The sequence below is a fragment of the Ciconia boyciana genome, chromosome 2 (assembly GCF_034638445.1).
Source record: "Ciconia boyciana chromosome 2, ASM3463844v1, whole genome shotgun sequence".
In the NCBI taxonomy this organism is placed as follows: Eukaryota; Metazoa; Chordata; class Aves; order Ciconiiformes; family Ciconiidae; genus Ciconia; species Ciconia boyciana.
The window spans coordinates 125,729,106-125,756,104 of NC_132935.1; the positions used below are offsets into that span (position 1 = coordinate 125,729,106).

Consider the following 26,999-nt stretch of genomic DNA (forward strand, 5'->3'; position numbering starts at 1 on the left):
ATTAAAAGCTTTCTGGACCGCAAAAATTCTGGTTTTGTCATTATTTTCATGAGATGCAAGATAAACTCTTACATGTTGAGAGAATTTTAGTATTTTATAACCTGTTTATATATATTTACGCACACACATAAAAGTGCTTACACTTTCTTCAAAGTTAAAACCAAAACTTGCTCTAGAAATCAAACAGAATTCTTCATTTGGACCTTAACTAAATTGCTTTTCCACATTTCTATACCATTAACTTTCACAGTTCAAATTACAGCCACCGTATTATGATTCAGGTTTCGGCCTGATTTTAAATTCCCATGAAGTGAAGATTAATCCTATTGCTTACAAAGTTACGAGACTGGATTCCTGAATGCATTTTCCTGGGTTTTTTTATTTACTCTTGTTAATATGAGTTTCTTTGATTAGCTAAACTTTGCTGTTATCAACACTTGTCTCTTATCACAGGCCCTAGGCAAATGACATATTTACCACTCATTCCATTCTGATAAGGGTAATCCTGTGTTTAACTTGCCCAAGAACAAACACCATATATTTTGTTTTTAAGAATCTTGCTTCTAAGTATTAACAACATACAAGAGAATGAGCAGGACATTTTTAAACCAGAAGTTATTTAAAGAATATTTTGTGAATGTAAGCTTTTAACGACAGCATATGCCTCCTACTCCAGGAAAGTTTATTTAATTCCAAGTTTCCACAATATTACCGCTGAAGTTATACTAAAGTTTAAATCATGGAAGGAGAACAGCACATTTTTAGTAAAACATCTGTTTTGGGGAGTCTTCCCCCCCCAACTGAAGCTCTCCCATAGCTAGTAACACTATTTTCAAGTAAAAGCTTTGTTTCATATCTTGTTTGAAGCATTTTGAAAACGGCGCAGAGAAAATAAACATCCCATGCTGAACTTCACAGTCTAATTTTAATTGTAAAGACATCAAAACATTTGCAGTGTTGTAGGCTGGTAGTCACTGATTTTTACTGTTCTGTTTTCATTACTCAACCCACACAAACATCATATGGTGACTGAAAACTTTTGAGCAGAGTGAAAAAACACTACTTCACCAAACATTTTTTTATTTATTTTTCAATTCCCCCCTCCGCTCCTTTGAGATAAACTGTATCGAAGGGAGAACTATTCTAATCCCTAGGTAACTTTTTAACATACCACAAAACAAAAATTTCAAACAGAATTATACAGTTAATGGTGTACTGAAGTGCCGAGAGCGTGCTAAAAACATTTTGATAGATAGCCAAGTCATTTATCTAAATCACCGTCAGAGCAGTGAAGCATCCTGCAAGCTTTTATGCAGAGTATAAGGTGATGCTTTCTGGCACTTTTTGTCATTTCTCAAACTTGAAACTGTGGTGTTAAAATATTGTTTACCATTGTTTACCATCTATGTATTTCAGCAACAAATCAAGACCTTATAACATAATAGTACATTTTCAGAGGTGTCCTACCACTAAGTCTCCCTCCTCCGTTACCAGTGCAACGCTGCCTGAATCTCAAGGTATAGAAATAATTGATGGTTAAACTCAAAGGGTGTTCACAGTAAGTAGTTTTCTAGCAAAACAGCAACTTCTTAGAGCAACAAAGTGAAGAAGAAAGGTGGCAGCAAGGTCAGTACAAAGAAATATTGCCTTTTCTTAGGAAACTTAAAACTACTGTCTGATTTTTGGAATGGCAGCTACCCACGGCAATTCCACATCTTTGCAAGAACTGTACAGAACAGCATTTTAATTGCTTGGCTGCTCTGCTAAAATGCACTTTGAGACAACATGCACCCAGATTATCAAACGTGCTACAAAATTAGATTAAGGAGGCAAAGAAAAAAACTACCACAGAGATGTTATGTAATTTCGTCCTTCACTGGTTGGAGTTTTGCAAGTATTTGCTGTATTACATTATAATTTTATGTGTTTCTGCTTGGCTCCACAACTGTTGTTAGGATCAATACGCTACAGGAGAAGGGATAAACAGAAAGCAGCCCGGTGCTTCTTTCCTTTTTCCTGTCTTGCCAAAAGGAGAAAAAAAGCTTGCAAGCCACATTTTGCACAAAAACTCCCCCCACACCCCTCATCACCCCTGCGCTTAATTACAAGTATTTCTTTTTTCAATACATGCAAATTAATAATAATAATAATAATAATAATAATAATAATAATAATAATAATAATAATAGCAGCTTTAAAGTGGAAAAAGAACAGTTGGGACCTACATTGAGCACTGTGCCGGTGTTGCCACTCTGTTTGTGCCAATCCACTGAAGCATGCTTTGAGAGCCTTCTCCTGGAGCATGCAGGAAGACGGACTCGCAGTGTAGAAATCCAGCATCTGAGCAGGGCTCACTGCTAGAACATCCATACAGTCAAACATGATTCCCCCTGCACAGAATGCCTGCAAAAGTGCTTTCCTCTAGGTGTGGAGGAAAATGGCACATAAAAGTACACCCAACTCCATCAAACTCTGCCCCTTTTTTGGCACGTAGGCTGTTGGTCTTTTTCCCAGACCAGAATCATGAATTATGACAGACAACACAGCTAAAAGCCTGTAATTGATCCAAATGATCATTTACCATTTTCCAGGCTGCCCAGCCAATCCAGCAAGATGGGGGGAAGCGAGCCGCATTCCAAGTTTTAGCTCCCATCAATTTCCCCCCAAATCTCTTTAGAGTCCGGCCGGCCGCCCGGGCGCTCGCCGGCTGCCGCCGCCTCCCGCGCCGCGCCGCTCGCCCGCCGCCCCGGGATAAAACGGCTCCGGCAGGGACTCGGGATCCCCCTCGGCCGCGAATAGATCCTTCTGCCTCTGAACAGCTCACTTCCTACTACTTGTGTCACAGGGAATGAAAGATTGAATTGCCTAATATATGCGAGTGAACTTTCCGTGAACCCTTCCCAGGCTGCTAACCTTCAAATGACCCAAGCGGTCTGACATCACCAGCTCCCAGGATTCTCACACGCCTTCACAACTCCCAGCAGCCCTGCAAAAAAAGCAAGGCAGCCGGGCAGGCAAGCGCTAGCCCCAGCGCTGCCGGACTCGCCCCGCTGCCGCTGAGCGGGCGGCAAGGGCGGGTGCGGACGGGGAGGCCAACTTGCAAAAAGACCTCAAATAATAAAGTAAAAAAACCCCAACCAAACCAAAAAAAACGACAAAAAAAACCCCACAGCAACCAACAACGAGGAGGAGGGGAAGGGGGGTGGGAATTCAGACAACGATGTTTTGGGCGGTTGCGAAGAATGGAGGATTTTTAAATTCCAGCTCAGTTTGCTAAAACTTCTCTGCAGCCACACGGCCCCTCTTCTCCCCGGCCCGGGGGCCACCGGGTCCCGCCTGTCTCTGATTAGCAGAGAGGGGCCGGGGCTGCTCGGTGGCCCCGCAGGGGCTGTATCAGCTTTCAGAGGGCTAATGAACCCCAGCTCCTCCGGGGGGAGAAAGGCCACGAGCAGGTCCGTGAGGGACGGGACCCACCCCAGGGTGCCGGGAGGGGAGGCCGCGGCTGTCCCCTCCCCGGGGCAGGCAGCCCCGGCCGCCCCCTCACAGCCATTTTGAAGGCACGGGGCTGCTCCCACCAAGAGGAGAGGTCTCGGCAAAACCGCACTCCCGGCAGCCCTCCCTCGTGGCCGCAGTAGGTGTCAAGGCCGTCCCAGGTCTGTGGCCAGGATGCCACAGCCAGCACTGTGCTGGCCCAACGTCTGCATCAAGCCTGCGGGGAGCCCTGTGCTTTTTAGGTAAATAACCACCTTCTGCAAAGTCTGGCTCACAGAGAGAGACTCCATCAAGGCTTCCGGCAGTCCTTATTCCTACGGACACTTTAAGAATGAAAAACAACAGCCTGGAAACGCTCCCTCTGCCCCACTGGAAAGGACATGAGCTCAACGACCACATGCACGCTCTCATTTTAAGCGAGTGAGCCAAGTCGCCTCAGCCCTGGTGGACTGAGCATCGGCCTGGAGCGAGGTTTCCCGAGGCGCGGAGGAGCCCCGCTTCCCGCCCCAAAGCTAGCTCGGGTTCGGAAAATGAATGGAAAATGAAACCCTTGATTACTGCCCGTTTCTTGCAAAGCCCAAGATGGGAGTCGGGCGGAGCAGGGGATGCTGTGCGCAGACATGGCACACAACTGGCGACCGTAAAGAAACGCTGGGGAGAGACTCACTCTGCGACCTGCACAGCCACTGTAATGGATGCGGTGTCCCCTCTCCACAAAAAGTCCTTTGATGAACCGAAAGCTCTCTGACAACGCCTCCAGATTGTATTAACACAACTTTTCACACAGGTTCAAGAATTTTAAAAAACAAAACAAAACAACCCCCCTCACACAGCACAAGCACTTGTTCCCTGAAACCGATATACCCGCGTTGAAAACCAGTGGCCAGCAGAAAGACCTGCTGCAATCTGGAAGCGAATGCATTTGAAGAGATAAAAACAAAAGCTTTTCTTAGCCTTCTTCCCCTCCGACGGGAGAGCTCTGGCTGTCCCTGCAGCAGGCAGCCTCTCTTCCCATCTTCCTTCCAGGCAGAAGAGTTACAAACACTGGAGTTTAACAGCACCTTTTTAAGGACTTTTTAAGGAGTTTCTCAGTCCATCGGGGTGTCCTCCCCCAGCCTGGACTCCTCCAGCTGAAGAAGCCCCTGACACTCTGTAATCCAAAAATTATGCACAGTGCACATTTATCAAAAAAGCCATCCTTCAGGGAAGGCTTGTTTAAACCACGTCAGCACAGCAAGCAGCGTTTGCTGTATTAAAAAGGTAAGTGGAAAAGTGGCTAATTTTTTGTTAAAATCTCAGCTGGCTACGTTGCTACAATTTTGTTTTGAGTAGCAAAGCTAAATTAAAAGACAGTATTTTCTAACCAGATGACAGAGAACGCACAAGAAGTTTGGAATATGTAACGCGTCGACACAAAAATAACTGGAAAGGATGACACAAAACACAGTATGTTTTCTCAGTCTCCAATTTAGGGAGAAAACGGCATTTTGTGTGGACCAAGGCTCTAGGAACAGTTTAAGCTTCTGCCAAGAAAAACATATTGCCCATGTGAGTTCAAATAAACAAAATCAGACAAACAGAAATACGGTTATGGTTATTCCATTATATGTTTATTCCATAATACCATATTTAAAAATAAAACCTGCCCATAGTACCTCAAAATGGAGCCTGGCAACTTCTGAAAGCAAATGTCAGGAAGTCATGCTTAACTGCGTATGAATTGAAAAAGATTGCATTTTCTCACTGTATCTAAATGAGCCAGGTAGCTCATCATGTTTTATTACGAATAATAGTTGTGCTAATGCTTATACTTATTACTAAAACCACATGTAATTAACAGGTTCTTCAAATAGCCTAATAGTTTGCTCGCATACGATTTCTACAATACAGTAATTTATGTATCTCATATTTCACTCTGAAATAGCATGATACTTGTTTTTCTTAAACAGAGTATCAGGAAAAGCTACATTCATAAAATGGTGGGTATTTTCTAATTTAGATCAGGACTAACCATAATTATTGTGATAACTAATACCCCTCTAATTCAAATGTCATGAAACTTTAAGTATTGCCACATATTTTAAATGCCTACCCAGCTCCCATAGAAGTGCAAGCAGGCAACAACTCTCCAATATCTTCCACTTTATCCGCGCAAAGAAATTGTGATTTCACATCACTGCTTTGATCTGTTTTCTCTCAGACTGTGATGGCAGAAACTTTACAATAAACATATTCTTAGCCACAAGTGAAATAAAAAGCAAAAGTTCAAGTCAGAAATCTATTTCCTTTGGTGTTACTGTATATTTGTCAGTGTGACATAGCACATTTGAAACCCATAATCATAAAACAAAAATTTACAGCCAAGGTTTAGGGTCTACATCTGTTTCTCTGGTTTTTGTACTGCAATTACCCACTGGACAATTCAGAAAGCAGCACTATGAATCATGTACTGCACACATGTTTGTGCTGGTCACTTTTTCGTTAGTTGAAAAGGCTGAGGATGCCATAATATGCTTCACCGAGAGAGCGAGCATTAACTAGAATTAGGATGAGTGCACTGGGTGCTCTAATAAAAATGACTTTACTAGAAGCAACAGTGTCCTCCTGGAATATTACAGGCATATTTATAGGATGGAAAAATTAAGAAGTACATGCAAAAATTCTCCAAAATGTACCTCAGGGGAAGCGGACTTTTTTTTTTTTTTTTGCATGCATGCATTTTACTATTAATCAAATGTAGCACTCTCTTGAAACAGTTTTGACAGCAGAGTAAATGGTTACTAGTGAATGATGTGTGTGTTTAAGCAGTGAAAGCAGAGACAAAGTGATGTTTTCTTCTACTCCCTAGGCAAGAGCTGACACTAAGCTTGCTGCCTCAGCTTTGATACTCACAGATTCCTTTGTGTCAGTTGCTGGGAGAATCACTGGCAGTTCACTAACCCTGCCTCACACACAGGGGCTTTGATTTTTTACCTCTTCATTGAGAATAGATGTTAATATGAAACAGTACTTGTCTGCCTTGGTGCTTTTTTCTCCCCCCCCCCCCCAACTGGTGATACAGGGCTTCAAATCTGAAAACCTGAATACCCCTCCACTACATGTATTTTTTAGTGTTGTAGGATGTTTTCCTCGTGTCTCAAGCACAAGAATGATCTCAAAAGATTACGAGGAAGAAAATCAGTGGGTCACAAGAGAATAGCTGAATATTTAAAACTCCAAGGTAGTCCTGAGGAAATGGGTATCAATCCTGAGCAAGAACGGCCCTGAAGAAAATAAAGCAGTAAAATTACTGGCACAAAATGGCACAAATGGCATGGAAAAACATGAAGTACAGTGAATTTAAGTCAAAAAGGTGTTTCTTGTGACTGCTATATGCTACGATGCACAACTTGCAATGACTGAAACAGGAATTTGCACATAACAGGAAGAATTACTTCAGGCCTGAAATATAACAGCAACTGGCAAAAGACTACTCAGTGCAGAGCACTATTTTATTTTAGATGGGAAAAGCAGTTAGTCAGCTCCAGACCCAGAACTTGGGCATGCAACCAGCCTGCAAGTCACTTACTGATAAAGGCTTTTTGTCTGTTTTAATCAGTGGATATGTATTTGTAAAGATGCCTTTAGAGCTGATTGCTTAACTTAAAGTCTATAAAAATAATTCATCTCCACAAACTTGAGCACATGACCACGTTTCTTAGAATCCATACTGTGTTTTACACTCCTTTGGCCCGGAGCCAGGGGAAGAGAACTGCCCTATATGATAAAATTGGAAGTGTATCTGGTTCAGTGACCCATTTCTAAGAGTGACTGCTACTAGATCTTTCTAAGGAAAATATAGGAATCCCTAGTGATTGGCAAAGTATAACTCACCCATAGGTCCTCTAATAACCTGTTCTCTAACAGCAAATCACTTAAGCATTAAAGCATGAGATTTAATATTCTTTCCAAATTTGTTTTGGGTAATAGCCCTGATATTCTAGATATTCATATATAGCCAAAGTCTTTTTGGATTGTGACAAATTTGTAGCTCTGTGACACAGAAGGAGATAGTAAGTTATTGGGCTTTGAGACAAAGAAGGATAAATATTTTTTTAAAACCACTGTAAAACTCCTCCATGTTGCAAATAAAGCAAAACACAGACCAAACCGCACCTCTCTGAGGCCCCAAAGGCTGACTGCTGTAGGCTCCAGAAAGGTTGGCAAAGAGGCAATGACATCATGTGCCTAAAGAGGGGATGACATGCATTTTTGAAGGATATAAAAAGAAAAAGCATTATTACATTAAAAATTGGCTACATACTGAATCTACACTTGCTGTTTAGGAGGATCCTGCAGTGCAAACACCACTGCTAAATGGTTGCCAGAAAAAAAATAGAAGTGAGGAAAAAAAAAAGTTTTCATTTTGTTTTCTGTTTAAATGACCAGAAACTGCTGTTTCAAGGTTTAGCCAAGAAATAGGTTTTTACTGCTAGCCTATAAATCCCTCAAAACATAGAGTTATAATGGAAATGCTGAGGTAACTGGAGTGCCATGCATGGCACTGACACATTGCGTTATATAATCCAGGGAGAATGAGGGCTGGGAGATCTATAAAACCTAAGTAGAAGCAAGATGTAGGAAAGAGCAGAAGAGCAAGTAGAAATATTGAATATTAAACTGCAGAGAATACTTCTTCTAACAATAAAGTTTCCTATATGCTGAATATGCTCATGGTTGGCTGAAGGTGAAAGAACACAGAGCTCCATTAAAAATAAAATAGAGATTCCAAAAGGCTATTCGAGTAACTGTTTTGTTTCTGCCTTTTTTTTAGGGAGAGAAAGAAAAAGAAAGTTATCTAACAAAAGATAGTACTTCCTGATGTTCTGATATCATGAAAGGTGTCTCACGATGCGTAAATAAATAACATTAGAAAATGCAGAATAAATGCAGTTCCAAACACAGACAACTTACAACCCTAGTTGCAACCAGAATCAGAATAGAAACTGGGACAACAGTATTTCTAGAGGTTCACTAATGGCAGCTTAAACTCAGTGAAAAGTTAGCCCTAGTGACTTTCTTCCAACAAAATACCAAAGTTACCGAGCAATAACTGGAACTACAGCTCAGTGCAGACATACATACTAACAAAGACTAAACCCTACTTAAGCCCCATTTAACTTAAGACAGACTTACGCAGCATTTAGGACTTGTGCTCCTGTACTGCTGCAGGGACAACCCATATAGAGAGAACCCAGGGGCCAGTGATAGCCGAAACACACTTGCGCAGAGCTCTGGTCACATAAAGCCTGATGCAGATTGGATTGGATTATGCCATTAGCGTAAACTGCAATAGATCCACAGCTCGGCAGCTTGACACATGTATTCATGATAATCCAATTTCCACTTAGCTGGTTCCCAAACCTACATCACACACTGAAAGAACAGTCCAATATCCTATCTGTGGGCATCTTAAAAAGCAAAATGAAGGAGCGACTGGAAAATGTGCTGGCATAGCTACCTGGCTAGCAGAGGTAATGACAGCAATGACAATGTGGTGACACCACCTGAAATCCGCTGGTGATGATGGTCATCATGCCAACACCTTTACTCCACCTGTTGCCCTAATGCACTGTACAATGACACCTTCGTTTTATCGTGCAGATGTACTTTCTGTTTGGGGAACAGCCTGCAGGAATTTTTGCTGTAAATGAGGTAGGATTACCCAGAAACTGAGGTATGTATTTGGCAAATTGGCGTCCCTTTTCTTTTGTAGAATATGTGCCATCAATACTGTGTGAATTAACTGAGGGCACATGTCCTCTCAGGAACATTGTTATCACTGTAACTCTATTGATGTAGCCTGAAAAGTAAACTTTGCTAATGGGATCAGTTTTACAAGCATACAGATTATCATAGTGTAACTATTGCTGAGCAGGTAAGGGATTCTGTATATCCCTTTAATGCTACAATAACTGTCCACGATTGGGCTGTTGCAGGTACAACTCTTTTGAAAAGGAAAGATCGCTTTCTCACCCTACGTTGTTATACCAATGTAACATTCAAATGTAGACAAGATCTCAGCAAAAATCAGGCTGGGCAGGACTCCACTTGCATTCAGAACAAGCAGAGGCAGCATGAGCGATGTCCAGTCTAAGATGTTTTCTGGTTTTCAAACTCTACTAGAATATACCTATCAAATTGTTCTTTGGTGCATTCCTCAAATTCTACTTGACTTCTGCAGTTTAAGTCTACAAAGAAAAATCTGCATGGTCTCAACCTGCTTGATTAAGCTAGTCCCATATGATTAAACAGATCTGCAAATTCCCATACCCTTGGTCTGCAAGAATCCCATATCTGGCCACAGAAGAGACTGAATGTCCAGTCATATTATGGCCATGCTCAGGGAATCATGACTGACACACATGCTTTAACTGAAGAGGACTTACAGAGCTGGGGTGCAGTTGGAGACTGTGGTGGTCAATAGCATATCGCCCCAGGCATTGTGCAGCATCATGAATTTTCTGCCCTTCTGGGACCTTTTGTGCCACATGTAGTGGCAGACATGCAAGGTGGTCTCTAAGCATGTAATGCAGCATATCAGGCTTGACAGGTCTATAACACTATCAAATTTGTTTTGCATAAACCAGACCAAAACTCTTCATCTTGATATCCTGAGGCTTCCTCTGACTGAACAATTCTGCACAGACCTTGCCATCACACTGAAAAAAACAATCCTTTTAATCCATCCACAGTTTTGGGCAAACATCTTCAAGAACAGGCTTCTCATTCATGGGACACTAATCTTCCATGTATTCTTATCAGGCTATCAGAAGAACAGACTTCACCCATCTTTATATGGAGACATGCAAAGAACGTGTGGAAGGAACCTCTTTCCTTCGCAAAAATGGCTCTGAGATCTCGCCCTTGCTGCATCCATCCATTCTGTCTTTGGCATGAAGTATCCCAAAGGATATGCCAGAAGACAGGGTTGTTTCCAACTTATTCAAGCAATTACCAAGATTGATGGATGGGGAAAGTAAGCCTCAACCCAAAGGAAGTTTAGTAACAAGAATGAGGCATGTGCACGCTCTCAATTCTGAGAAACATGTTGGAATTCTCCTTAAAAAGTACAGCGTCATGTTATCTTCAACCAGATCCTAAATGGCTAAACTAAATGACAAGTTAGTGAATACATGTTATTTAAAGACTTTAAAAAGTTCAAGTTCCACGTGCTGGATTCCCAAATTTGTCTAAAACTTGTTAATTTTTTTTTTTTTTTTTTTAAACAGACTTGCTAAGAGTACAAGCGCGCACCACTGATACTCAAGCCTATTCTGCTAGCTGAACAATACAGGAACATTATGTCACTCGGAGGCAGGACCGCGCAAGCATGTAAGAAAGGCCAAGAGCTTTGCCAACACAAATTATCAGGTTGAACCTCACTGGAAAAAATGAGGCATAAAGATCTAAGTGAAGTGTAAAACATACTGAGAATTGAACGACATGTTGACAAATACCACTCCACTCTTGTGCTTCCTATCAGAACCCAACAGCCAAAGCAGAGATTCTTAAGTAGTGTTTTTACAGGCCAAGCTTAGCCTCTCCCTCATCTTATCAGTAGCCTTCAAAGGGACTGTGGGTGGATCTCCAGGAAAAAAGAAAAAACAACAAAAAACCCCTCAGAAGTGCCACCCCTTCCATACAAATATATGGGTGCAACCACAGAGGCTTGAGCTGTGAGACTTTGAGAAAACACACCTGGCTCTTCTAAAGGAGAAATTAAAGAATTCATGCTTCAGCCCTCAAGCCTTGAGTGGCCTTAAGAAGAGGAATAGCTAAAGAGAGAGTCTAATCAGGACGCAGGGAAAATCAATACTGGCTTCTTGAAATGTCTTAGGCAGGAAGGAACAGCTTAAGGCTGAGACATTTAGCCAGTCTTTCTGCACAAGCAAATGGGCTGAAGGCTACGTGCACAGGTGAGAACAGAAAGGCAGGAGAAGGCTTTCTGGAGGACTGAAAGCAAACCAAGGCATGTACTACTCTCAAGTTCTCTGGGAAATCTCATCTTTTGAAAGTTCCCTAGTTTTGGTGCAAGAGAGATCTTTCTACGCACTAGTCAAAGTTGTCAAAAGTAACATTTTCAGGGATAAGTGCACGCCATTGTACTGTTATTTTCTGACTTTGGTGTGGAATACAATTATTTAAGACTCGGCAGGAGAGTATGAAAGGAGCAGGAGTGTAATTCCAGTTCAGAAAAACTCCAATAACTGACGACACGTAAGAAACACAAGATAGATGCATTGTATTGTCGGGCCGAGTCTCATTGGCTGGAAACCCTGACTCTCCCAGCAGGACTCAGTTACATAGCAACTCCTGAGGGCAGATTAACCCTTTCCCAGTTAACGTATCTGGCATGATTTAGAAGACCTTTTCCTGCTTCAGAATAATTTCGTAGGTTTGCAAAAAAATGTTTGGAAAAAATGAGTTGAGTGCTACCAGGGTAGAAGCAAAGCTATCTGACTCACCACGGGATGCTGATGGTACAATGAACAGGGAATGCAGGGAGTTCAGGTCAGTCTAAATTATATTTTACATCATCAGGTGTTATGACATACACAAAACCTACAATGCATTTTTCATAAAATGGTTCATGGCTAGTCTGTGGGGATCCTATCTGGATTGCATTTATCAAGTACCAATGGTCTCTTTCACCCAAATTCTGCCCACCCACTGACTTCTGTCTAGATAATTACTGAAGCATTAAAAAATCCTCCGCTGGTAGAGATAGTACTTAGTTAATCTATGAGAGAATTCTTCACCATCAGAGAATGTGTTGCTTTCATCCAAAATTGTACAGGCTGACTACTGTAAAGTCTTAAATAACTCTTGCAAATCTTATTATACTAGTTCTTTTCTAATAGTCCTTTCCAATTACTAGCATCAAGTAATTACATGAGAATCTCACATTATTTCATTACAGCAATCTCCCTATTTTGTTTTTAGAACTGCATTACATTTATGTATATATACGTTATAAGCACAAATATGTATATACAATTAGCATAATAATATTCCTGCTTTCCTGGTTATCAGGAATAACAAAGTTTGAATCTAAAAATGTCAACATCCAGGACATCCAGACTCCTAAAGCTCTCTGTTTTTAAAATGTTATAATTCAGCCCCATTAGTTTCCCCCCTTGTGAGAGAGTGAGACGGACCCTGGGGACCAGGAAGGGCACACGTCCTCACTCAGGGTGTACCTCGTGCGGTCACACTTCACTGCTGTGAGCCACAGCTGCGTACTATTAGGAAAAAAGAGCTACTAGGCTTCCAGTGGGGAAAATAAGAGATCAGACTGATGTGATATACACTTATTTCTGACCGTCTTCTGGTCACGTTAAGTGAGAACAATCTATCTCATTTCTTCTTTTCCTCATTTTTACACCCCAAAACTGGACTCACGGTACTACGGGCACTAACCGAGACTAAGGAGGGCAGGCACCATTGACACTGCCCCATTTCAGACAAGCAGGGTAAGCCCATACCTTTTCTTTCCTCTGGAAGAGCCAGGGATGCTCTCAGCTGAAGGTTCAGATGAGAAAAGCCTTGAACCAAGTCATCTTCTGCTCCTCTGCCCTCACCCACCATCCCCACACACAGACACAGCAAGTTCTGTAACACACACCTCCCACCAACATCTCCTCTTCATGGAGGATATGCACTCCTCAGTAGCAGCTCCTAACCTCCTAGGCCAGGAGCAGTCAGAAGAAACCAGAAATTAATTTGCTCTAATAACACTGAGAATGTTGTATAAGTTTATTTTTTTCTTAAATGCTTTAAAAAAAATAGGTAACCTTTTTATGTTTGTAAAAGGGCTACATACATGTTTAAGAAATGCCTCCCTTTTCTAAACATTTCACACTCTAGAAGTTCATCTGTATTTTCTTTGTATGGTTCTCATAGACCACTTGTAAATCCAGATGGGACAGACAGATACCATTTTAAATTATATTTATTATTTAATTTGGCTTCCAGCATATCTTGAAAGCTCTTCTTGAATAACTTAGCTGCTAACTTCATAAAACTAAGAGTATCAATATAGTGGATGAGCGACTAGTCCAAAAAGAGGTACTTCAAAAATATTTTGTGGTCTGAAAATTAATTAGCAAGAATCAATGTAACTTCTTACTGTGGATTTTTAAAAAAAAGTTCATATTTTGCTATCATTATTCATCTAAAACTACCACTGACGCCATTGGAAACTTAGCCTCTGAAAGGGTAAAACCTGAAGGACTAGGTTCAATGTGCTTATGCTCTGTTGAAAGTACCTTTTCATACGAATGCCAACATGCACCTATCAAATATTTGATTTCTTCATTAAACTAATGCTTTTCTGCATAATAAACAAGATGGTACAAAATGTAGGTGTATTCCCATGTCCTGCTACTAAGGTAGGCGATATCAAAATAAATTTGCAACCATATCGTTACATCAATCTCCAGTATTACTGCATCAGTACTATAACCATAATTAACTAGCTGCAGGTCAAATTTCTAATAAATCTTTAGAAATTAAATGTATAATTTGTCAAAACCATATGCCTTCATAAATTGATTATTCAGAATTTAGAAGCTTTTTAATTAGGAAGAAATGTATGCAATACCATGTGTAATAATTACGAATCAGCTCTTCTGTGATATTTTTGTACATCAGCAAAAATTAAAACATTGGAAAACATTACCAGGTCATTGCAGTATTTCAATGTCAAAAGAAACACATAGTTTAAACGTAGAGGTTAAAGATATTTTCCCGTATCTTTTACATCTTACATAGCTTTATGATCTCAGGACTGGAATCATTAACCAAATACAAAATCAATGAGAAAAAGATCTAATCTGACCATTTTCAAGCGCAGAGTCACTAAAAATGATTTATGCCACTGTAAAACTTTTTTACCATGGTTCTCTAGTTTTACTAAACAGCATATATTCGAAGTCAAACTTCCATTTTATGCTACACTAAACAGTATTTTGCTTCTCTCGTTTCTTCCAGCTAAAATTCTGAAAGCTTTTAACACTTTAAAAACATCGCATTCGTAACGAGCATCAGGATGAGGTGTACGACCCTGGTTTCCAAATGGAGAAGAAAGTTAAGCGACATTCGTTCATGGCACACAAGAAGAAAAAAATTGTACCCCACCTCCCCTACTCTCCCCTCCCGTGCTTTCACCACGGGCCTATTCAGACTCTGCACCCCCACAAGGGCTCTGGGTACTTCTATCAACATTTCATAGGAGAAGATTTTTTTTGACAGAGAACACAAAAGCTGCTTTGTTGGAAGTCTGGACACTTTTCTTCTACCTAATAAAAACATGAATAGAAGTGGGACCTCAGCAAGCATATGGCAGAAAGTCTGGACTAACTGAAAAAAGGGGCCTGGAAGAGTTTGCTCTCTGTCATTCCCCAACATGTTTACTGCCGAATGTATACGGTGTAAATAAGGAGTATGCAGAGCGGGCCATAATGGAACATTGTTTATGTGCACATCCTGGCAAATGCATATACAGCACAGAGACTATTTCCAAGCAGAACATAAACACAAAGGGGGAGTGATGACAAACAAGTATTCCAAGGCAAGAAAAATGTTATTCCATATACAAACCAAACAAACTAAAGTGGTTTCTCCCCTGCTAGGATCCAACTGGCAGCGCTCAGCTGCACACACTATGTAGCTGTTAAAGAAATGAGAGACGTCCCAGGCTTACTGGTTGGCTTTCTTTTTCTTAAGCGACCTTATTATGCTCCCAATATTAAAAAGAAAAACACAGTTAAGATTTTATTTTACTCTCTTGCAAAAACACAGCAAAACAAAACAGCCTTTTCTTTCAGCCTGAATAAAAGCTGGGGAGATAAGAGCTGATGCCAAGAAAACACCATAAGGAATCAAGCCACAGCTCTCCTATTCTGAGTTCCCACTGAAAGATACAGAGACAGTTCTTTCTTCTCAAGGTCTCTCCTACAAACCTATTATATGGCTTTAGCAAGTGACACCAGTGTGACAATAACTTGGAGGTTTTGTGCTCCTGGCAGAATTTTTTTCCTTTTAATCATTACTCATAAAAAGGAGGAGGGTTTAGAAAACCCAAGTCCCTGCAATTTCAAGATAGCAAACCAGGGGATGAACTTTTTTGTGTGTGCTTACTTCTGGAGAACAGAATATTGTGCTTTGACAGCTGCTATGTAAATAAATGGGTGTAATTTTATTCTTTTAAAACTAACTTCAAACACATACCCAACTAAAGGAGGAAGAAAAGATGACAAGTAGGAAAACAGACGGTTAGAGTGACAACAAGAACCACAGAAAGTCAACTGAGAAAGCAGAGCTTTTTATGTAATTAATAGGCCTCTTCAGGATATGAGACACTGGAAGCAAGAGGCTTCCAGTGTCTGGAAGTAAAGGATCATACGGGGTCCAGAACAAAAATATTTTGTGATGTCCTTCACAAATGCAGAGCTAGCCTGTGATTTTAAACTACTTTAAGATACTCAGAGTGTGCCTCACTTTCTCCAAAGCTCTACATCCGGACTCAACAAAGCATGAAATACAACTTCAGAACTGGCACCTGTACCTGTATGTAAGATTTCTGCTAGTCTGTCAAAACCTAGATCCAAATGTCCCACACTCAGACTTTATGAAGTCTTGGGGCTACGGTGCATCATTCATTGGGAAGAGATAAAGCCCATGCTGGGAATATTTGTAGCACCTTTACAATACGTACACAGTCCTTTAATGGAACCGCATTGCTGTGTTCTTTGATTTTCCTTTTTTCCAAAAAAGTACCAATTCCATTACACAAGACCAAAACATCCCTCCCAAAGCCTCTCACTGGCCACCAGTTTAACATTAATACTTTTGAGATAACATCACACTTTAGAATCCAAAGAAGGCTTATTTAATTATGTTTTTAAAATTCCCCTTGAACGCACAAACACCCACCTCATCCCCACGTGACCTTGGGTTTATATTCAGCCTGCTGCTCGGGTTTATATTCAGCCATTTGCAGAGCTGTACAGAGTCTGCACCGTGCTTCAGGAAACAACACATTTCTAATAATTACTCTTGGCTACACGGACCACTTACAGCACGGTGACAGCGAGGGTGCAAATGCGTACAAGCTGACGTGCTCTTTCCTCATTACAGAAGGTATTTTTGGTGGCTGAATGCCTTCTGTGTATTAGTGTTGTTCACCGTATAAAGGGAGGTTCTGTAATGCATGCTAGACTGGGCAGTGAAGCAGGACTCCACCTCCATCATGGAAACGTCTTCAGCTTCACAGCAGTTCCTGCCATGGGCAACTGTATGGCAAAGAGGAGGATCTGTGATGGCTGTTGCAAAGCTGAGTCACAGTGGATGCTGTGATGATTTTAAATAAAGGGGATGATTTTAAATAAAGGGGTTTTATTAAGACTTCACATCTTATCACTCACCCTTAAAGAAAGGCATTAAAGTATGGGAAGAATCTGAAATATATTTGCCAAATCTCTCAACTTCATAGTGAGATTTAAAAAACCTTTTTCTTCTCTTTACCTAAATTTCAGCAGTCAAGTGAGCAACTCGGTTTTCATTTAAGGAGAAGTCTTCAGCTTTAAAGACCTGGAATAATGGCCTACAAACATGACCAGACTGGCATGTTGAAAGCCTAGGAAACTAAAGGATAAGAAAGAAATATCTAAATTACTGTTACTAAGCCTTTTAATTTGTATGTCAGTATTATGATTTATTTTACATTTGGGGCTGGTAACACTAATTCAGAAATAGTAAAGTGAATTCAGGACCTGCAAAAGAGGCAACAGAAAGGTACCGAAAACACTCTGCGACAAGCTTTGTATTCCTTACTAACTGTTGTCCAAGCTGTGCAATCTTGCATGTTGTTGTTTACTAAATAACTACATAAAAAAATAGTATTCTTTATATACTCCCCCCATCTCCCCTTTAAATTAAAACTGAGTTGTTATTTTAACCCTACTCAAGTATGTAATATAGTGATGATTGTAAATCTTGATGATCACAAAATCCCTTTGATTTATCCCTCAGTTTACTATCCTTAACAAACATAATCCTAAAAACAATACAGGGAAAGATCTTACAGGCCTTCAAACGGTGAAGGGGGAGCAGGGAGCGACTATATGTAAAGCTACAGCTTCAGGGCTCATGACTTTCCTGTTGGGAGGCTTTCTGAATTCTGCTAATAAGGTTCTGCCAATGGGACCAGAAGCATATCTTCATAAAAAAAGGCCTTCAGTGTGGGAAGATAAAATTTTCCAGAAAATTTTTAATAAAAAGCTTATAGATGTGGAATCTGAATCTAACAATAGACATAAGTATCTCTAAATACATAGGGAAACATGAATATTATTAAAGGTGGCATGTCCATCCTGCCTGCCCCCCACATCAAGATCTGTAGTCACAATCACGACCGCATGCTCAAAGCTTATGTAAAGATACCAGACCTAGCTCTCAACTATTAGTGACCATATGGCAATAGCCAGTTCAGCACAGGAAGAAAAAAAAATATTTTTTTTTTTCCCTGCTCAGTATTCCACACTGTCACAGCCACAAGAAAATACATGGATATTTATGTCTGCGTTTTAGCGAACTACACCCGCCTTGGCCATCAGCCTTGGCCTTACCCAAGATGCAGCCACCACCCTGCATCACAACTGACCCTGCGACCATTTTGGGAATCTGGACCCAAACAACATTTTAGCACAAACTCTCCCCCAGTGAATTCCAGAGGGTCTATGCACAGGCACAGCAATTCCTCTTGACTGTACCTACATTCATAAATACAATGGGCCAGAGCTCATTTCCAGCCCTGAGGCACAGCTTGCATTCAAAGCCTCTCCCGCCACATTACTGCATTGGCTTGGGAATATCTATGGGGATGGTTCCTCGCTCAGCTGACTCCTGAGCCACGCCTGGCATCACTGGGGAGAGAAGGCCTGTGAGCTAACTGTCAGTATGGACAACTCACAGGACACCACCTTGGTCCATGCCCTGACCCTGCTTGTTTTTCTGATAGCCTTTGAACCCCTGCATCATCCAAGCTCTAACCAGCAACACGGGTAGGAACTGTGTAAGTCAAAGAGCTTCCTATGGCTTTTGCTGACGCTCAGGACTGTTCATCACACTGCAGTGGAGAAAGAGCCTGTGTGACTAGGTGTGAGACTTCAAGCCCATGAGAAGTGCTAAAAGCAGGAACTGAGACAGGCACCGTCTTTCCAAGCAGCGGTGCTAGCAGAGGGCTGGAGTCCTCGCGTGAGTAGTCTTTGCTGTCTCTAGAACTGCCCAGTTTGAGGAAGAACTGGCTCCACTTGGCTAGTGACACTTAGGCAACGGTTTGATCTCCTCATTGGCCTACCCAAGGAATCTGATCATCTACCTTCAGGATCTATCCAAAATTTTTGGAAGTTTCCAGTTATCTCACCTGCTTGCCTGTCCTTGGGTACTCACACATCTTACATAACATGCCCTTACTAAAACCACATAATTTTTGTGTTGTTTTGTACTGCCTAATATTTAAGCATATATGCAAGAACTCAGTGCCTTCAGTGACATCATCCTCTCCTTGAGTTGAGATATGGACAGATATCCAATGAAAGAGGGGAAAGAGATCTTTTTGTTTGTCTTTCCTGCATGTATGTCCCAAATGGGCTCTGTTTAGGTAGCAGTGATGCAATATCTCTTTTGATGACATTCTTAAAGAGCCAAAAGTTAGGAAAATATCCTCTGAGCACACCAAGAGGACAGTTTATCACATGGGAGTTCTGGTCACCTATTTGGAGTTAACTGCAACCACAGGATGTTTCTTAATGTCCCCATTGGCACATTAAACTGGAACTGAGCTTACTGGTCACTTACACTTCACCAAGTTTATTAAAAACTGTGCAGTAATATCACGAGTACAGCAAAGCTTTTGCTGGTTTCTCATCAGGGAGAAGAAAAAGTGCCACCCTGGTTAGTAAAAATTGCTAGATTTCCTCTAAGAGTGAAGTTTGGCGTTGAGACAAGATGCCCAAGCTTATCATACCAGTAACAAATTCCCTTCTGGGAAGGCCCTACCCCATCTTCTCTCATTAGCTCAGTCCCAATTCTGTCTAATCGTTAGCTAGTCATCTTAGTCATCATTAACCTTGCCCCTATCTAGCTAAAAGAAGAACTTTAGCCAAAAAGGCAACCTTCTTAATGTGTCTAGTATGCACTCCTTACCCTCCCCTGGATGTCCTCTGTCATGAGGGAGAGAGGACTTCTGCCAGGATCAGGATGTTGGCCACCTGGCCAAGATGCCAGAAGGGAAGAGATACGCTCCTCAGCAGGTGTCATGAAGGCCTTCCTCCCAGCACTGGCAGAGCGAGCCAAGGAGCCAAGGCCAGTCAGTCCTCCCACTTACTCTTTATTCCCCGGGGACAACGTGGGGTACAGCACAGCACAACAGACTGGCGTAGAGCTGAGCACTACAGCCAAGGAAAAGAAATCCTTTCAATGGTCTCACCCAAAAGTAGGAACCACTGGAAAGTCAACTTCAGCGCATACCTGATATTCAGAGAGGAAGAAGTTGGCATAATGAGGCACAACTGTGTAGCTTTCAGTAAAGGGGACCTTTAACAGTAAAATGTCTAGACCTGAACTTGTCAGAGGCACCATACTATTGTAGCTTCCCTATCTTCAACAGGGTTTGTTCATGTTCAGCGCATTAAAATGAGACCGCCTGTTAGTGAACAGAACTGATGGCAAACACTTTATCACTAAATACAACCATTCAAAATAAGACAGCTCTAGAGGTTGACAATCTAGGCTTAAACACCCTCCTCTGAGCTAATCACGCTGCTCCTAGGGCAAAAACTATGAAAGAAATATGAAACTTAAGCACAAAAATGTCATATTTTGCAGAGGAATAGGATGGAGTTATTGAGCAGAGCTTTTCCCAAATAGTGTTTTTTAACCATTTTTGTGAACTTGATTCTGATCTCCAAATATATAATCTGTCAGGTCTACGTAACGTTGCCATCACTGATAAATTATGTTCAAATATATCAGGGATGGCTTGCTTGTTTAAAGTATTAATTGTCAGTTTTAATGAATGACTAGTAAGAAAATTTGCAATCCTGTGTTAGTGGAAAATAGCATAGACAGAATTATATGGGCAAAATTTCTTCATTTTTTTAAAGCATATGGAAAACCATAGCTATTTATGTTTTAAATTCATATGCTTTCAAAGCCAAGTGCATTCCACAGGAGTGAAGGATTTAAGAGTTGTGAGGTTTTTGTTGTTGTTGTTTTTAAGAGTTAGGGATACTGGGATTGCTCAGTCTATAGGGAAGTCAGTATAGTTTGAAAAGTGGATGGATAAACATCTTTATTGCCACAGCAAATGAAACCTGATACTAATTTTTCTTATCCATACTGTAGATGTCATGTCAAGTTGCATAGATGTAAATCCACTGGAAATAATAATTACTCTGAATTACTGGTGGTCAAATATAGTAGAATTTGGCCTGACATGAAGGCAGAAAACCAACTATGCAACTACATACATGAAAGAAAATAGTAACATAATATATTCTTTACTTAAGAACCCTATGAAATATTCAAACACTGATATAAAATAGTTTTCCTATGAAAAATTTGCTGGTGAATTCCCAGGGCCACAAGCATTCTGAGAGTAGGTTTTCAGATGGTATGATGTAGTATTAGTATGAATTTAGGCCAGCGTTTTCAAACCAGGCATTTAAAGCTAAGATAAATACCTTTTTAGGTGCCAAGTATTCATAGATCATAGATACATTGATAAACACTAAGTTGGGCAGGACAGATGACACTCCAGCAGTGGATCTTAGGGATGCAACCCCTGCCTGTGTCAAATTAAGACAACTGTGCTGCTGATCCACAATCACAAGAAGCAACCAGAAAAACCGGTGGTCTCTGGAAATACTCAGCCTCATAAATGTAGAAACAGAATAGCAAAGTTTGGTTAGTAACTTGAGCTATATTGATCTATAACATATAATTGGCATCATTTTTTCATGAGACCTAAACAATAAAATAAGTCATGTCAACTCACAAAATACATGGGAGCCCAAAAAATTAAGTACAGCAATCACATTTGAGCCAGCAGAGAATAAGCACTGTAAGAAGTAATGCTTTTTTGTTGTTTTAGTTTTTCTTTTTGGACAGCTTTATTTATACACAGGATGAAAAAACACCATAGCAAGTTTTACCACAAATGTTTTTTTAAGGTGATCTCTATCTACTCCAAAAGTAACTTACCTTTCCATTACCAGTCTTTAATCTTTTGGGAGAGCTTGAAGGACCAAATAAGTTTCTAATCTTGGCCACTGTCTATGCGACGCATTCAAAAAGAAACCCTCAAAGCTCAGACTCCTTAAATCAATTACATTTGGTGCAAGGCTGGATTTCCTGCTTGTTTGCTTTTGGCCTTGCTGCGTACTGGTTCAGGACTTAGGGCCGAACTCAGCTGCAAAGATAATGCCAAACCAGAACGTTTCTTTTCCTCCGGCTGCCGAGGAAATCCCTGCTTTAGATTAGAAAATAACTAATGATTGTGTGTCCCTGTATGCTTTGGAGTAGGGCCCCTTATTTTATCTACATGGCAGCTACCTGTCAACGTGTGGTGCTTGGAGTAGCGCACTGGGAGTTCATACACACCAAGACTATCTAAACAGACCATTAAGTGCTAGTAAAGTAACACATGTGAACGACAGGTCAATAAATTTTAAACAACTTATGTTCACTGCAAAGACCTGGCTGTTTTAGAGCAAGCTGTGTTTACATAAAATCAATTTTTACAAGCATGTAAATAATTAGGGAATATACCATAATAATAATTATATTCTAAGTTCAATATAATAGTTCCAAAGGAATTCAATGAATCCCTTGCTTGTTTACGCAATTTTCTTTTTCCCCCCACAGGTCTGGCTTCTTAAATAACACCTCCTCTCTACAGAAGATGTTCAAATTCCTACTTGTGTCCAAATGAGAAGGAACTGTTACTTTTATACTAATGTCCCTGATGCTCATCCCACTGCATATGTATGTACAAAATGACTGAGAGGTTAGTAATTCACACCTCTAACCTATGTTGTTATTTTACCCCTTCTAACAATATTTGTCAATATTTGTTTAAAACCAATCGATTTACCCAGAGCAATCTATGTACGCACAGAAAATTGGAATTATATGAATTCAATTTTGGATCAAAAATTCAAAAGCTTTGGACTAAATGATGGTTGAGATCTCAGCTTCCTGGTCTTTACACAATGTCAGCCTATTAATTTAAAAGCTGCATATGCATACTCAAAATAAACATACACACATGCCACATGCACTCGCACTCAACTGCAAGTAGACGGCAAATAAAAGAACCCAAATTTCACAATAAAGACTAAACTAAAAGTTATCCATAGCTACAATGGCAAAGGCACTGGCAAACTGATTTACAGGGCTGAGTTTCTACTTCATTTTTGTTGCTTTTCAGCTACAGGCAAAAGACTTTAGCATGTTGTGAGCGCTATAAATTCACATTTGCCACAAGAACCCATGATGCCATCTGTTCCCTAGAGCGTTTACATAAAGTATGCCAATGCAAACCATCTGCAAACTGTTCTTGCATGCGAATTCTTGTGATAATGCAATGTGGTACATTTGCAATTTCAAGCAAAGACCACTTGAGCTTCTTTGTAATTGCCATGCTTAACTCAGATGTTCTATAGAAACCTCTTTAGAGCAGGATTGTGGGGTATTTTGTTGGTGGTTTTGCTGAAGTCCTTGATGTTAACTCTTTACCATTGTTTTCAGCTTTCATTACTGCAAGATAATGGTGTACCTTAAGGTAAGGGTGAGAGAATGGAACACAGAAGTGGGACATCTTCCATCCCCTTGAGCTAAGGACTTTGAAAAAGACCCTCAGCCTTTTGGAAACAAAGAAAAAGCAAGACCTTGGCTACTTATATTAAGAATTGGATTGCATGAACTGTAGCAGACAACTGTAGGGTTGCAAAGCACTGTAATTCTTTCTGTGCATTGTATAATTACATCTCAGATTCTCCTTTCCTCTTCATAACTAACATTTTTTTTCTTCTTGTTATTTTAAAAAGTCGATGTGAAACAAAATGTTTAGGAGCTACATGCTGATATGCACTGATATTCTGAGTGGCAATGGAAAGATTCAGAAATAGTAATGGTGGAAAAGGTACACACACCCCTACGCCCAACAGCAGAAACCCCTGCAGATCCTACGGCTGTCGGGTCCCTGGTTAACTCTGTGCTAAACAGCTAAATTATTGAGCCTTTAGACCATTTTCTAAGTTTCTCTAGTGGGTATGTAGGTTTTCAGTAACCACCTCTCTCCCCACCCAGTGAATTTAAATGCAGAATTTCCTATCTTGGGTCAAACCCAGCTACTATGAGTAATCTGCGTGCATGTGTGTTCTGCTTCCTTTGCCGAGTTACTATAAAAAAAAGAGTGGCCAGTATCACCACTTAATCATATTTCTTTATGTAGTACAATTTCATGCTTCTGCTTCTACCAAATATAATATAACTTCCCTCTTCCCTACTACTCAAACATGCCTTTAGTAAAAAACACTCAGGAAAACAAAGATCTGGTGGAGTGCTTGGGTGACACCCTCAATTAGCCAGCGTCACACATGCCAGCGCGCAGTGCCACACACCAGGGCTGCCTGCTCTCTCCAGCTAGGAGCCCAGCTGACTCCAGTGCATTAGCTGATGGTTGAAGAGCGTATTATAGACTGACTGTAGAAACAATTAGCAATTCTTAAAAGATTCAATCAGCTTGTAATTTGGTTCAGTCTGCCCTCATGCTTTATGAAAATGACTGTCAGTCTGAATCCTCCCCACTCTGTAAGCGTTACTACTGGGAAATTTCTCTTGCCAGCTATCCCTAGTACACCAGCTTCCTAACTAAATCCTAATAAAACTAGGTCTGAGATTTTAATTTCCATCACTCACTCTCTCCAGACAATGTTAAACATTGTGAAGAGTGACGTGTGATATAATTAACGATGACTGAGAGTTTTCATTTGTTTAAGTGCAGAGGCCTTATTTTCCATTATCTCCTTTTTAGTAGAGAAGAAAGCAAGCACTGACATATATGGTGCATCTCACATACCTCCTGCCGTTTCTACAGCCAGCGAATGCTAATTTTTAGTGCTAACTCTGCCTTTCTTCAGCAAACCTGCTTCCTAGCTCCCTCCTGAGCCTCCAGGACTGGTACTCACCCCAGGCTGTTTCCCAGAGTGGGTTATGTCATGCTTTGTTGGGAGTTTTCAGCATGCTCAAAATTTATGCAAAAGAAAAAAAAGAGATGATCAAAGTAGCAGGAATACCTGAGCTTCTCTCCCTGTGATAGCTCACTTTCACTGAGCAAGCCCCAACAGCATCTGTCATTAACGCAATGGATTGCTTTGCTCAGACATCTGTGGGTCACATTATTTCACGACAAGGCTGCAGCAAGAGGGGAAAGTAAAACTGAGGCAGGTTATTAATCACTTACTCACTGTTTCCTGTACAACATAGAGGAAATAATCAAGCAGTATAGTGGGTTATAAAGGGAGATTCCTGAGAAACAAAAATATGCAGTTCATTTAAGGCATTGCAGGAGGCCGCGTGATAGAGGCGGATTCAGTCTGTGGAAATTTGGCTTTATTTTATTTATGAGATTAAGTAACTGACAACAGCTGCCACATCTAAGTGAGGGTATGATGGCATTCGCCCAGCCTCTGAGAAGAGCAGCGCTTCAGATGTACAAGTCTTCTCCATTCATATCCAAAAAGCACATGGTTTGATCCAGAGTGGATGGAACGAGACCAAAACTACACTCAGTGATATTACACTACCAGGAACCGAGATCTGGAGGGAATTTGCCACATATAAATTAATGCCAGTCTTAACTGGAGTAACTTTGACTCATCGATATATGCAGCTGTGTCCTCGCTAGGGAGTTTTCTGGCTACATACGATTTTACACATCTGTCAGCTTTAAATCAGGGATCCAAATATAGACTGCAGCGTGCCACAACACACTGTCAATTTGCCCCTTTCCCTTGGGCCTATAAAGCACTAAATAGGCAGAGAGTCATCAGTGAGGAATCAAGTCCTGATCCTACCTGCACCCCATAATTCTGTCAGCCTCAGCGGTGCAGAATGGGAGTCAAAGAAAACAAAGCTGCACCTGAATTTTTAAATCTTCCCACCTCCTCGCTCATTATCAGTCTGAAGCAGACTGAATTTTTCTCCATTTTTTCCCTGCCATGCAAATTGAAAACTGTAGGCAGTTTCCTGCCAGCTAGCAGTGTGGAAAGTCAAAGGGTACACAGCATCAGTGACAATGAATATGGAACTGAATGAGACCATTTTCTGAATCGTCATTTCTGTGATGAATAACGGAGATAAAACTCCCTTTGAATAATTTTCTAAAGCTACACTGAAGTAATCACCCAAAACACAACAGAGGTGGCTTACACAGAAGGAGGGATATAGGAGTAGCATTTTGCGGTTTTGTGTGGGTTTTAGCTACACTAAGAGAACAAGGCTTAGGCCTGCTAGCTTTGGTAATTTATATGAGGTATTTCTAATATTGACCTACTCTTCTGTTAGGTTTGCAGGACAACAAAGGCTCATCCCTGTTTCTGCTCCTCCCCTGAATTTCCAAGGGAAAAAGACAGTACTCAAAAACAGCGACAGGACTGGCAATGACGGCAGATGAAGAGGCTGTTACAGCAGCTTTGCACTTCAATAGCAAGTTAGTTAAATAAATAAATAAAAATTAGCCAATTTAAGCAGTATCAACCTACAGGTAATGGTGATTATCACAGAAAGAAAAGCTTCACATTTCACTAATATTACTGTTATTAGTATTGATGGAGCAAACTTCTAGTAGATGCTAAAACCTCTAATAAGAAACACCACAATGCACAAAAAATGAGTTTGGGGTTTGCTTTCTTTTGGATATTACTGAGCTTTATATTTCAATCTTTAGAAATAGCCCAGTCATCAAAGACTGTGACCCCCATGAGGGCACTAACTGAGGAATGGATAGAGTTTCCCAGAGACTAACAGCCCAGGGTAGCGAGGCTGTGCTGCCTTGCTATGGCACTGCTGCGAGGAATATGTATATGACAAGACCTTTGGTCCATAACTGTGATGGATACCAAGTTGCTACAGCAAATATTGCCCTGGATGACTGCCAAGGATTAATCTTTTGACAATTAGGAACTTATTTCATTTTCCAGCATAAGCGAGGGTATGCCTTCGCTAACGTAATCTCAGTTTGAAAGATGTCAAGCATATTCTTCAATACAAAATTAAAAGACAGACTGTTTTATGTTCAAAAGAAGTGACTGGAACGTAGAAAAATCACACTTAAATCTGTCCTTGCATATAGGATTAGACAAAGACTGGCTGTGTTTTACTGATGTGTACAGCTT

General features: G+C 40.7%; 1 protein-coding gene across 10 annotated transcripts in view; it reads right to left on the bottom strand.

Moving 5' to 3' along the window:
- RARB (retinoic acid receptor beta) overlaps positions 1-26,999 on the bottom strand; it is a 333,102-nt gene that overhangs the window by 91,415 nt on the left and 214,688 nt on the right. The window contains exons 1-2 of one of the 10 annotated variants that reach the window (XM_072853968.1): positions 2,582-2,839; positions 2,226-2,354 (exon numbers count right to left, since the gene is read on the bottom strand). The exons of 6 other annotated variants lie outside the window; for them this stretch is intronic. In XM_072853968.1, the coding sequence (XP_072710069.1) occupies positions 2,226-2,340 (115 nt within the window). In that variant the 5' untranslated portion in view covers positions 2,341-2,354; positions 2,582-2,839. 3 more of the 10 variants (XM_072853966.1, XM_072853970.1, XM_072853965.1) reach the window with 3 other exon arrangements.